At 54.0% G+C, this 13,714-nt stretch overlaps 2 protein-coding genes across 6 annotated transcripts in view; one reads left to right on the top strand and one right to left on the bottom strand.

The window, feature by feature from the left end:
* LOC127586267 (uncharacterized) overlaps nucleotides 1-4,049 on the bottom strand; it is a 65,740-nt gene extending 61,691 nt beyond the window's left edge. The window contains exon 1 of the mRNA XM_052044073.1: nucleotides 3,890-4,049. Coding sequence (XP_051900033.1) covers nucleotides 3,890-3,964 — 75 coding nt within the window. The 5' untranslated portion in view covers nucleotides 3,965-4,049. The remainder of the gene's footprint in view (nucleotides 1-3,889) is intronic.
* A 2,321-nt stretch (nucleotides 4,050-6,370) lies between these two features.
* Nucleotides 6,371-13,714, top strand: part of rasgrp4 (RAS guanyl releasing protein 4) — a 223,122-nt gene continuing 215,778 nt past the window's right edge. For all 5 annotated transcript variants that reach the window (XM_052044432.1, XM_052044431.1, XM_052044430.1 and 2 more), the window contains exon 1: nucleotides 6,371-6,509. In XM_052044432.1, the coding sequence (XP_051900392.1) occupies nucleotides 6,415-6,509 (95 nt within the window). In that variant the 5' untranslated portion in view covers nucleotides 6,371-6,414. The remainder of the gene's footprint in view (nucleotides 6,510-13,714) is intronic.

Raw genomic sequence — 13,714 nt, 5'->3', positions numbered from 1 at the left:
CGGATAAGCGGACCAGGGAGTCACCGAGAAAGTAATTCCTATGGAAAGCGGAGAGGGGAGGGGAAGATATGCCTGGTGGCGGAAGCTATGAAGGATGATACGTTGGATGTGTAGGCTGGTGGGAAAATGGGATAAGGGCAGAGATGTGGGAAAGAGAGATGTGGGCGAGAGCTCCATCAATACCAGTGGGGGAGGGAACTCTGTCTTCTGGAAAAGGAGAACATCTCAGATGCCCTGGAGTGGAAGGCCTTGTCACAAGAACAGATGCGGCGGAGACAGAGGAACTGAGGGAAGGAAATGGCGCTCTTGCAAGTGACAGGGTGGGAGGAGGTGTGGTCGCGATAACTGTGGGAGTCAGTGGGTTTGTGGTAGATGTCAGTGAATAATTGGTCTCCTGAGATGGACACAGAGAGATCAAGGAAGGGGAGAGGGGTGTCGGAGATGGACCAAGTGAAGCTGAGGGCGGGGTGGAAGTTGATGGGATTGACAATCTCCACACTGGTGCAGGAGGCGGCACCAATGCAGTCGCCAACGTAGATGTGGGAGAGGTGTGGGGTAGGTTTGGAACACAGACTGCTCCATGTAACCAATGAATAGGGAGGCATAGCTGGGGCCCATGCGAGTGCCCACAGCTACACCTTTGGTCTGGAGAAAGTGGGAGGGATCAAAAGGGAAGTTGTGAGGGTGAGCAGCAGTTCTGCCAGACAGAGGAGGGTGGTGGAGGGGAACTGGTTGGGTCTGTGTTCCAGAAACAAGTGGACAGCCTCAGGCCTTCCTGATGGGGGATGGAAGGGTACAGAGATGGGATGTCCATGGTGAAAGTGAGGCCGTGGGGACTGGGAACTGAAAGTTGTTGAAGTGCTGTAGCCAGATTATCTGGTACAATGATGTTAGTTGACATTGGCCAAGGAGAACTCTCCCAATCTGATACTACTATAATATCTTTAACATCCAGAGAACGCAGCTGTTTAACATCTCATCTGAAGGACACTCCCTCTCTCTGCACTGCACTGGAACATTGGCCTGGGGTTTGTGCTCAGTCAATGGATTGGATTTGAATCCACATTCCACTGGCTCACAAGGCAGGTAGTTGGCAAACTAGAGCATAATCGAGTCAGAGACTAGGAGCTAATCTCAGCTCCCCATCTCAAGGCAGAAGTAATGAAAGCTGCAGCGGTGGTACACACTGGCCACATGAAATGGGGAATGGGAATCATTACAGGCACGTAGGAGGCCTGAAGGCGAGGTTTACCCCAGTGTCAGAATGCCTGTGCAAGAGGGGATGCGATTAACCTGGAACTGTTTTCCATCAGTTGAAAAGTGAAAAAGAAACTTTACAAATTTTGCATCTACACATCAGGTCAATCACCACCCAGGAACAGGGAAGGCAGCATGACGTTTACATGAAATCCCCGGACACAGATGTGAATGATTAGTGTTCTTAAAGCCCCATTATTTCTCCTTACAAACGGCCAACCTGCTCTGCACTAAACTTCTCCCTACAAACTTGTCAGTACAACACGAGGTTTGACATCAGCTCCTTCAATACCTTTCCTCCATCGTCCAGTTTGGTGGGAGCACACCTACCTGGCTCCACCTTTACCTGTCCACACCAGAACTTGCATTGGCTTCTTTCCCCGTCCTTGCGCTGTGGCCCAGTTCCTTGCAGCCCTCCTCGGGAGCCTCTATTCCTGTCGTCCTGCCAACATTCTGCATCGTGGCAACATCATCCAAGCTCACAATTGCACTTACGGGTGTACACAGATGACACCCAACGTTACTCCATTACCGACTCGACCCATACCTTCAGTACCCCCCATTTGCCTGCCACTCAGTACCAGATGAACAGAAATTACCCACTGAGTATTTCAAAGACCAGCATCAGGACCCACAGACCATTCGGTGACCTTGGCTCCATCCCTCTCCCTGTCAGCTGTCGAAGGTTGGAGGTGACCACTCTTTTGTTCGCTACTGTATTTGACCTCAAAATGAACTTCCAACTAAAAAGCCAACTCCACCCGTCTGCTGCCTACACTTCCTCGAGACTGCCCGGCTGCAGCACTCCGAGGTACTCCAGTCCTGGTACAGGGTTTTGAGTTGAAATATCAACAGCTGCTGATACCATGGATGCTGCTCGACCCGCTGAGTTCCTCCAGCAGAGTGTTTGTCGCTCCAATGTACTCCAGTCCAGTTTCCCCATCCTCTGCTGCCCGTACATTAACACACCCCACGTCCTTGTCATACCGCACCTCACAAACCTTGGAAAAGCAACCCTCTGATTTCAGGATTCTCATCCTTGATTTAAACCTCAGCCCGACCACTCTCTGTCCCCTTGCCACTGCAGCACTCCTGAGGTATTGCTGCTTCATCAAGTCTGGGACTGTGAACTCTGGGGCTTCTTGCTGAACCTCTCTCCCCACTTTCACCAGCTGTTTATTTCTCTGTGGCATAGCCTCAGTTGTTCATTGCAGAATTTTGTTCACCATGTAGGAACTTGGTGCATTTTACACCCAAGTTGCATCGTTATCACAGCTGCAGCAGGAGGCAGCGGAGATAAATACAACTGGGCCCCGTGCCTGGACCCGCCACTTCCCCCCCAAGGTCTGAACCCCCACTATCCCCCCACCCCTTTCCCCCTCCCCCTTTACCACCACCCCCAACCGCTTTCCCCTTACCCCCACCCCCTGACACCGCCACCCTTTCCCTCCCTCCCCTTTACCCCCCACCCCTTTCCCCCTCCCCCTTTACCACCCCTTCCCCCTACCCCCACCCCTTTCCCCCTCCCCTTTACCCTACCCCCACCCCTTTCCCCCTCCCCTTTACCCTACCCCCACCCCTTTCCCCCTCCCCTTTACCCTACCCCCACCCCTTTCCCCCTCCCCCTTCCCCCTCCCCTTTACCCTACCCCCACCCCTTTCCCCCTCCCCCTTACCCTACCCCCACCCCTTTCCCCCTCCCCCTTACCCTACCCCCACCCCTTTCCCCCTCCCCCTTACCCTACCCCCACCCCTTTCCCCCTCCCCCTTACCCTACCCCCACCCCTTTCCCCCTCCCCCTTACCCTACCCCCACCCCTTTCCCCCTCCCCCTCCCCTTTACCCCACCCCTTTCCCCCTCCCCTTTACCCCACCCCTTCCCCCCTCCCTTTTACCCCCACCCCCTTCCCCCTTTACCCCCACCCCCCACCCCCTTCCCCCCACCCCCTTCCCCCTTTACCCCCACCCCCCACCCCCTTCCCCCCACCCCCTTCCCCCTTTACCCCCACCCCCCACCCCCTTCCCCCACCCCCTTCCCCCTTTACCCCCACCCCCCACCCCCTTCCCCCCCACCCCCTTCCCCCTTTACCCCCACCCCCCACCCCCTTCCCCCCACCCCCTTCCCCCTTTACCCCCACCCCCCACCCCCTTCCCCCCACCCCCTTCCCCCTTTACCCCCACCCCCCACCCCTTCCCCCTTTACCCCCACCCCCTTCCCCCTACCCCTTCCCCTTTCCCCCCTACCCCCTCCCCTTTCCCCCACCCCTTTCTTTACCCCGACCCCCACCCTTTTCCTCCTTACCCCCCCTCCTTTATCCTCCGACACCCCCACCCTTTTCCCCCTTACCCCCCCTCCTTTATCCTCCGACACCCCCACCCTTTTCCCCCTTACCCTCTCCGCCCCCCCCCACCCCTTTACTCCACCTCCCACCAAGTGTCGGACTCGGCCCGCCCTGGGGTGGGGCTGTTACATTGTGATCCAAGCAGGTTCCAGTGACTGGGTTCCGGCAGGTGAAGGGAGTGCGCGGCCACCCCACAGCAGTGGGGAACCGTACTCCCCTCGGTTCGTGTCCGGCGGGGCCCCACGCAGCGGCTCTCCCCCTCGGTGCGGGGCCGTCCCACTCCGTCCCTTACCGTGTCCAGTTTGAAATGTTTCACTTTGATTCCCAGCGACTTCAGGTACTGGACGTGGGCGCGGGGAAGCTCCATGTTATCCGGGACCCCAGTCACTGACCGGGAGAGGACTGAGCACCTCGCACCCCGGCCGAATGCACCAGCTCCCCGGGGAAACCTCATCCTCGACCTCCCCCCTCCCTCTTTAACCCACCCAACCTTGGCGCCACGGATTCAAATCAGTGGTCCTTTGTAACGTGCAGCAGGCTAACGCTGTGCCTGGATCAGCTGCTCCTGTCCATCCACCGGGGCACCGGCTCCGGCTGACCACGGGCGGGGGGACCACCGTCTGTCTTTGATGTTGCAATTAGAATTTGTGAATTTATTCTCCAAATCAGGAGACACAAGCGGTAAACAAACTGTGAATGCAACACACAAAAAGCTGGAGAAACTTTTCAATTCCAAAATAAACTTTATTCATTGTAAAAAAAACTATGTACAACAATATAACAGTGCAACCCTCGTGTACGGATCAATCATCAGTGTTACCTTTTTATATAAGAAAAATACAGCACTGATGCCACTCCCTGGGATGCTACCCCAATCCCATGTTTACAGTATTTGAGGGGCTTCTTCGCCTGCCCCCGCCCCTCCAAAACTGGAGGGACTCACTCGCTGAAAGAGTTGTTGTCCCGCTGAGTCCCTCCGGTGCTCTGTGTGTTGCTGCAGATCCCGGCGTCTCCCGTGTCCCCCCCCCCCCGCCTCTCCCTCTCCCAGGCCAATGCAACCTGTTGTGGGCTTGCCCACCCTTTCCAGAGTTCATCGTGTCTGCTCCCGGTCCGGATGGAGGGCAGCCCAGGCCACATGGGTTTAGCTGAAGCTGTGGGAAGGCAGGGGTCGCAGCCTCACCGGGAGCGGGGTCTGGGGCAGCATCGCGCTCTCTCACACACACACACTCCTGTATCACTGTCTCTCACTCTTCATTCTCGCCCGTTTCCCATTGCTGACGACTCTTGTTCTTGTTCCTAATCCTCATCTCCCCTCTTCCTCCATCTCTCCCCACCTACACCCTTCATTATCCCCCTCCCCTCTTCCCCACTCTCTCCCCCTCTTCCCTCCCCCTTCCTCCCCTCCCTCTTCCCCCTCCCCTCTTCCCCACTCTCTCCCCCTCTTCCCTCCCCCTTCCTCCCCTCCCTCTTCCCCTCTCCCCGCTCCCCCTCCCTTCCCCCTCCCCTCTTCCCCCCTCCCCTCGTCCCTTCCCCCTCCCCCTCCTCTCCCCTCCCCCTCCCCTCCCCCCTTCCCCCTCTCCCCTCCCCCCCTTCCCCCTCTCCCCCCCTTCCCCCTCTCCCCCTTCCCCTCTCCCCCTCCCCTCTCCCCCCTTTCCCCTCTCCCCCCTCCCCTCTCCCCCCTTTCCCCTCTCCCCCTCCCCTCTCCCCCCTTTCCCCTCTCCCCCCTTTCCCCTCTCCCCCTCTCCCCCTCCCCTCTCCCCCCTTTCCCCTCTCCCCCTCCCCTCTCCCCCCTTTCCCCTCTCCCCCTCCCCTCTCCCCCCTTTCCCCTCTCCCCCTCCCCTCTCCCCCTTTCCCCTCTCCCCCTTTCCCCTCTCCCCCTCCCCTCTCCCCCTCCCCTCTCCCCCTTCCCCTCTCCCCCTTCCCCCCTCCCCCCTCCCCCCTTTCCCCTCTCCCCCTTCCCCCCTCCCCCCTTTCCCCTCTCCCCCCTTTCCCCTCTCCCCCTTCCCCTCTCCCCCCTTCCCCTCTCCCCCCTCCCCTCTCCCCCCCTTCCCCTCTCCCCCTTCCCCTCTCCCCCTTCCCCTCTCCCCCTTCCCCTCTCCCCCTTCCCCTCTCTCCCCCTTCCCCTCTCTCCCCCTTCCCCTCTCTCCCCCTTCCCCTCTCTCCCCCTTCCCCCCTTCCCCTCTCTCCCCCTTCCCCTCTCTCCCCCTTCCCCTCTCTCCCCCTTCCCCTCTCTCCCCCTTCCCCAACAGCCTGTCACCCTCTCCCTTACAAATCGTTCTCAGTCCCTCTCCTCCCCGCCTCTCTCTCTCTCGCCACCTTCTCCCCATCAAAGCGGCACCGTCTCTCTCTTTCAACCTCCTTTTCCCAAACAGGTTTTAACCCTCCTTCATTCTCTCCCTCACGACACACACTCTCACTCTCTCGCACTGAGTGGCCGCATTGACATGTACACTGGCTCACCCCCTCTGCCACACTCCACCCACCCGTTGCCCCATCCTCGGGGACCCTCCCTGCCCCGTAACCAGGGGCATCCCCCCCGCCCCCCGCGGTGGTAACGCAGCCGTGCCCGGGGCTCGGCTGCCCGTGATGGTCCCAGCCCAGGAACCCGTGTCCCGGGACTGCGAACCCCGCACACGCCGCCTGCCCGGGCGCCGCTTCAAACGCTGCGAAGACCCAAGTTCCTGCTTCGAGCCTGACTGCAGGCGGCGGGAGGGGGGGGTGGGGGGGGCAGAGTTGCGTCAGAGGCAAATTAGAGAAGTGGCGGAGAGTGGCATCTTGTTCCAGGCATCCAGCAGCAGCGAGTCCCACCATGGATAAATGAGAGGGCGGCCGGCGGGGGAGACAACGTTCTGGCACCTCATCCCGGGTGGTTTCGAGGACTTTGCAAGGATGAACCGTAGAGACAGCAAGAGGTGAGAGAGAGGGAGAGACAGAGAGGGGGCGGCGGTGTGGCTCTCAAACTCTGCACCGACCCGGGGATGTGCGGGAGGTGTTCGCTGTGCCTCTGTGTGTGGTGTGTGTGTGTCCGCACCTTAGAAACGGCACAACTTTAGGAATTAACCTTCAGGAGATGATCAAAAGGCACGGTTGTAAAGGAAGAGTGCAGAAGCAAGGCGTGCAGCGTTGTCAGACACTCCATTGGTTCCGCGGGGTGAAGTTGCTTTGGACATGACATCTGGTGTGTCCGCACAGTGAGGACCCGTTGGGACCCTGTCCCACCTCACAGCACCCCGCTTCCTCCCCGTGCCGCCTACAGCCCTGAACGTTCATCAGCACCTGACAATGCCCTCTCTCTGGAACTCCCAGAATATCTGGACGCCACTTCCCCAAGCTGTTTTGACTCGGGCGCCGGTAGCTAATGAGTTGCTGGAGTCTGAAGCAAAGGATATTGTGATATTGGGCAGAGTCAACATGGGGTGTGATAGTGAAACAAGTCTGACCACTCTGTCCGAGTTGTTTGAAGATGTACTCAGCCGGTGGTTGGGGTGGGGTGTAGGGAGGGTGGGAACGGTGGAAGTGGTGTCTTGGGATTGTCAGAAGGTCCCACACAGGAGGTTTGAGAACAAAGTTATAGCACAGGGTGAAAAGCAGAGGGCTGGAGGAACTCAGTGGGTCAGGCAGCATCTGTGGAGGCAGAAGGTGGAGGTCAGTGTTTCAGGAGAGGGAAGAGGAAAGGTAGCCCGTCTGCAGCAGTGCTGGGGGTGGGACAGGTGGAGTATCCATCTAGAGTGTCGTCTCCCACATGCACTCACCTGTCCACCTCCGTCTCTTCTCCCTTGGTCCACCTTTCCTCCATCCCCCCCCACCCATTCCAATCTGGTTCCACCTATACCCAGCCGTCCTCTGTCCCAACCTGTGCCTCCCTCCTGTACCACTACCGTGGGCAATCGCACTCTCAGTCCTGATGCAAAATGTCAGCTTCCACCTTCTGGCTCCACAGATGCTGCCTGACCCACCGAGTTCTTCCAGCATTATGCTTTTTGTTCCAGATTCCAGTATCCGTAGTCTACGGAACTGGAGATAGTCAGAATCGGATAAGATAAGATATCTTTATTAGTCACATGTACATTGAAACACACATCTTTTGCGTAGAGTGTTCTGGGGGCACTGTGACATATGACATGAAATGTGTTGTTTGGCAGCAGCAATACAGTGCAAGACATAAAAATTACTGTTAATAACAAATAGTGCAAAAAAAATAACGAGGCAGTGTTCATGGGTTCATGGACCGTTCAGAAATCTGATGGTGGGGGGGAAGAAGCTGCTCCTGAAACGTTGAGTGTGGGTCTTCAGACTCCTGTACCTCCTTCCCGATGGTAGTAATGTGAAGAGGTCATGTTCTGGATGGTGAGGGTCCTTAATGATGGATGCTGCCCTCTTGAGGCACCGCTTCTTGAAGATGCCCTCGATGGTGGCGAGGGTTGTGCCCGTGATGGTTGTACACTGGTGTGGAACAAGTGATGGTTAACAGGTAGAAAACAAAGAGAGGGAATAAACAGACCGTGGTCAAGCAGTGACCAGTAGGTTATCACGAGGATCGGTGCTTGCACCCCAATTATTCACAATCTATCAACAAGATTGGCTCAAGGAAATGATTACAACTGCGGATGATGGAAGCTACAACAGGAATGAAATGCTGGAAGAACTCAGCCGGTCAGGCAGCATCCATGGAAAGAAATCAGTGAAGGTGTTGGATCGGTGACCCTCCACTCCCCCCGGTTCTGGCAATGGGGCTCTGTGACTGGTTTCTCTTTCCACCAATGCTGCTTGACTGGCTGAGTTCTCCCAGCATTTCTGTTTTAGTTTTGTGTTTGGCTGAGGAAACCTTATGAAATGTTCCCAAGTTTTTTAGTGACAGGCGAAGTGTGAAGGAGAGCAGTGATGAGGAGGGAGAGAGGCAGTCAGTGCGAGTGGGCAACAGCGTAGCAGGTGGAGTACACTGTGTTGTCCCGTTTGGAAGGAAACACAAAAATGGTGGAGCATTGGGAATTGTTGATGTCCAGAGAGACTGCAAAGAGAACGCTAACAGCTAATATCCAGGTGGTGCAAGCAATTGGGAAGGTAAATGTTGGCCTTTATGTGGAGGATTTGAGTACAACTTTTAGATTCCTCTTCTTGGGCCGTCCCTCTGGATCGAGGGTGACCTGCTTCCACCCCAGTTCTGTGGAATCTGAGGTGACTGATGAGGTCAGTGTGGGACCCACAGATGGGGCAGGAGGGTGACTGATGGGGTGGGTTGGGGGGGGGGGGGGAGCGGCTAGTTTGTGAGCTGGTGTGTCTCTTTTGCCGTTTACCCGGAGCTTGCTGTGTGCACAGACTTGAGGTTCTCAATACCATCTCCCGTGCTCCTTCTCCAGACGTGGAATCCCCAGGGATTTCCGTGACTCTATGGCGATGATGCATTTTTTTCAAGGAAGCTTTGAACACATCCTTGAATCTTTTCCTCGGTCTGCCGGGTCATCTTCTCCCGTGGCTGAGCTTGGAATCGAGTGCCTGGTTTAGCAGTCTGATGTCAGGCATGCAAACAGTACAGCCTGCCCAGTGGATCAGACTGAATATAACTGGGGCCTCAATGCTGATGATGTTCGTCTGGAAGAGGAAACTGATGTTGGCTCACTCAACCTTCCATTGAATTCGATGGATTTTGCAGAGACATCATCAGTGGTGCCTTCTGTAGGTAGTCCAGGTCTCAGAGGCATGTAGGAAGGCAGGAATCTTCACCAGCTGAAACTCCAAGAGAAATGCACCAACTACTATACATGACCTTAAAGAGTTTGACTCCATCAACCAGGAGGGACTTTGGAGAACCTTCTGAAATTTAGCTGCCCACCAAAAAAGATTAGGGTCAAACAGGGCTGCTTTATCATCCTGACACTTATGTTGGTCTTTCTCATTGCACCTCACCTTCAACAAACTTCCCGCAGGAGTAGGACTAATCTTCAGGGCTAATAGAGAACTCTTCAATGCTTGAAACCAAGATAAACCAAACCTTAATAATCAAGCTACAATACATAGATGATGCTGGTATTTGTGTGTTCAGAGGCCCAGATCATTGACTGCTTCACTAGAGCAGGCAATGGGAATGGGCCTTGCACTTAACTGCAAGACCAAGGTTGTCTACCAACCAGTCCCTGCTGTAAAGCACTGCCCTCTGACAATAAGGATTCACTGCAAGACCCTGGAAACCTGCTCCACTCCCCATTTATCAGACCCCTCTCACTGAACCCACACACCGATGAGGCCTTCAATGCAGCAGCACAACCTTTGGTGATTTGAGGAATAAACTGAAGATCAGGACCTCAGATCTGGCACAAAACTCATGGTCTACTGGGCAACGGCAGTCCCTGCCCTCCTACAATTATATAGACCAGACTGTGGGTATTGTCCTTACTTTGAAAAAAGGAGATATTTGCCAATGAGGGAGTCCGGTGAAGATTCACCAATCTGGTTCCTGGGATGGGAACTCTGTCATATGAGGAGGGATTGAGTAGGCAGGGCCTCTGTTTAGAGTTTAGCAGAATGGCACCTACAAAATCTTTGGAGGTCTTGACAGGGTCAGTGTGGGGAGGATGTGTCCCTGGCTGAGAGTCTGAATGGTCTCAAAATGAGGGTAGGCCATTTAGGACTGAAATGAGGGTGGTAAACCCTTGGAGTTCTCTAGCTTGGAAGGCTGTGACGATTTGGTCATTCAAGTCAGTAATCAATAGATTTCTGGATGTTAAATGGATCAAAGGATGTGCAGATCGGGGCAAGAAAATGGTGTTGAGGTGACGGTCAGCCATGATCTTCATAGATAAGTACAGATGATAGGCTGAATGGCCTTTTCCTGCTTCAGTTATGTTATCCCTTAACTGTTAACATCTAACTCCCTACACCCAGCCTCCGCTCAGTTCCTACACCTACCCTGTCCCTGTCCCCACACACATACTTTGTAAAATGCCTCAAGATATTCACTATTTAACAATGAGTCAATTAGCTCATTAAACACTTTAGGAAAGTGTAGGGAATTAAGTGTGAGAAATATGCAAGTTGAGGCTTGAGATCTTGTCATCCACACACCCCAATGTCGTAAGCGACAGCTGAGGAATACTGTCTAATAACAACCGCTTGGATTCAATGTAGTAAAGAGCTGAAGGTGGTTTACAGGAGGTTGTTGGATAAGGTCACCTTGGGCTGGTGACCAGTTGGTTTTAAGGAGGTACGTGATGCAAAGGGGCTGAAAGGACCTGAGAGAGCTTGGGGTATGGAGCCAACATTACAGACTGCCAGGGACAGATGTCCTGCCTGTCATCACAGTGTCACTATCTCTGGTGGCTCTGTCCTGCCAGTGAAGGATGAAGGAAGCCATCGTGTTCCAGATGCTAGGACTGGAAGTGCAAGAGATCGCGGGATAAACATTCAAATCTCTGCTGTAACACACACCAACAACTAGCAACAATATTAACGTGAAGGTGGGAAGGGATGCTTGTTTGCAATGCTCTGTTGAATGCTCTGGCATAATGGGCAGTTGCCTCTGACATAATGGGCAGAACCCTTGCTTTGGGAGTCATTCCTTGGCTGGGAATGAAGAGACTGAGTTGTGAAGAGCTGCTGTCTGTAGACGGTGTTGGGGAAGCCCCAATCAGGTCCTTCCCTGATGTTATCTCCTGTCCCCCACCATTGGACACAAGCCACAGTTTAACAAGTGACCAAGTAACATATTCTCGTGCACAGTCAAACTCACAATGTCATAACTTGCGCAAGTCCTCTCTCTGGGTACATCCTGTTACCCCAGCAGGATCGACCCACCACAGGCGGTGGGTGACACCATGATGTACAGGCAGTATTGATGGCCCTGTGGCGTCATGTGAAGCACAGGCAAGGAAACCTGCTGATATCCACCCATCACTCTGAATATTTGTTTAACTTCATTTGTGGGATCTGTGCACATATTGGAATGTGATCTGAGCATTGCTGTGTGGGGTGTGGGCTGCTTCATTTGCTGTATGTGGAACTGGTCACCAGTCATCTATAAACATCCCCACATCCGAGCTTGGATGAAGCAGCTGAAGGTGGTTGGTCCTGGGACACGGCTGTGGGGAGCACCTGCAGTGGTGTCCTGTGGCTCGGGTGACTGATCTCCAACTTCTGTGCAAGCTGGTGGAATCACTTCCTTTTGACGCCTGTTTCTTCTCCTGAAGGATGTTCGCGAATTTGATGAGTGTTTATTATAAATGAGAAGTTTTATGATCCTCATTATTAATGATCTTTTTAAATTTCCAGATCATTAACAATTTAAGTTCCACGGCTGCCATGGTGGGAATTGGTCTCAGATCCCTGGATTCTTAGTCCTGTCCTTGGATTCTAAATGTAGTAATTCACCTGCTGCTCTGCCCGGGTGTCTGAGAACCGGCCCCGAGCCCGGTGGCGTGATATCCCAGCACAGATTTCTGAAAGGAAAATCACACCAGACCAACCCAGTGGAGGTTTATGAGGATGTAACTGGTTGAGCTGACAAGGGAGAACCAGTGGTTGTGTTGTATTCGGATGTTCAGATGTTGCTGTGCAGAATTGGTGCACATGAGATTGGGGCAATATCATGGCATTGATTGAAGAGTGGTTGACAGACAGAAAATAGAGAAGGAATGAATGGAACTTCTTTGGAATGGCAGGTGGTGAAAAGGTAGGGTACCTCGGGGATCAGGTAGGGTGCCCTACCATAGGGATCCCTCTAGTACGGTACCACCAGGATCAGGGCTTGAGCCCCAGATGTTCAGTGGCAGGGATGAGCTGAATATTTCTAAATCTGCCCACGACACAAAACAGGGTGCAGCTGTGAGGAGCTGTGATCCGAGAGGTTTCAGGGTGATTTGGACAAGTTAAGTGAGTGGGTAGATAAATGGCAGATGCAGGATAATGTGGGGAAATGTGAAGGTATCCACTTTGATAGGAGAAACAGTAAGTCAGAGTGTTATTTAAAGGGTGATTGGGAAACGTTGATGTGCAAAGGCACCTTCGTGTCCAGTGACTGAAGACAAACTTACGGATGCAGCACGGAGACACAAGAGACTGCAGATGCTCAAATCTGGAAGAACGACTAAGTCCAGGCAAAGGGTCTTGACCCGAAGCATCGACTGTCCACTTCCCTCTGTAGATGCAGCCTGACCCGCTGAGTTCCTCCAGCATTTTGTGTGTTGATACAGATGCAACAAGCTGTTCAGAAGGCAAGTGCTATGTTGTCCTTCATTGCAAAAGGTTTGGAGCAGACGATCGGGGATGCAGTCCTACAGTTAGGCAGGGCCTTGGGGAAGCCTCACCTGGAGCACTGTGTGCAGTTTCACTCTCGCCCTTGCCGCAGAGGGAGTTTGACAAAGGTTCACCAAACTGTTTCCTGGAATGACAGGAAGTCGAATGAGCAGAGATGGAATCAGCTTCTAAAGTTTAGAAGAGGGAAACTTTTTGATGCATACAAAACTTCTGGTTGGGGCAGATGAGCTTGGATGCAGGCAGGATGTTTCCTAGTGAGGGGTCCAGAATCAGAGGTCACAGTGTCAGGACCCAGACCGAGATGAGGAGAATTTCTTCACTCTTGAGCTCGAGATCCTTTAAATTCTCTGCCACAGAGGGCTGTGGAGGTCAAGTCCCCTAATACATTTAAAAAGGAGATGGATAAATTCCTAGATGCAAAAGGTATCAGGAATTCTATGCGTTCTTGTGTTTCGACTGATTGTGTGTAAGTAGGAAGGAGTGTTCCAACACCAGTGCATGCAATAGGGACAGAGTCTTCCAGCACTGTGTGTGTAAATCAGGGTCAGTAGCCCAGTACTGGCTGGCGCAGTGAGTAGCAGTTAGCATTACTGCCTCACACCTCGAGAGAACGGGTTCAGACCTGACCTTGGGTCCTGAGCTGGAGGATGTAAGTGCATGGGTCTTCCCCTCTGCTCCAGTTTCCTCCTGCATCCCTAAGGTGTGCTGGTCGGTAAGTCAAGTGGCCTCTGTAAATTGCCCCAAGTGAAGATGGGTTGTTGGAGAATGGGTGGGGTGTGGAAGGAAGTTGATGGGAATGTGAGAGGGACAGTGGGATTGGTGTAGATCAGTGCATGAAGCTCGGCAGGGAGGTAGTGGGGTGAAGAGCCTG

This window comes from Pristis pectinata, chromosome 35 (genome assembly GCF_009764475.1).
Source record: "Pristis pectinata isolate sPriPec2 chromosome 35, sPriPec2.1.pri, whole genome shotgun sequence".
Lineage (NCBI taxonomy): Eukaryota > Metazoa > Chordata > Chondrichthyes > Rhinopristiformes > Pristidae > Pristis > Pristis pectinata.
This window is presented reverse-complemented; position numbering and strand designations above follow the sequence as displayed.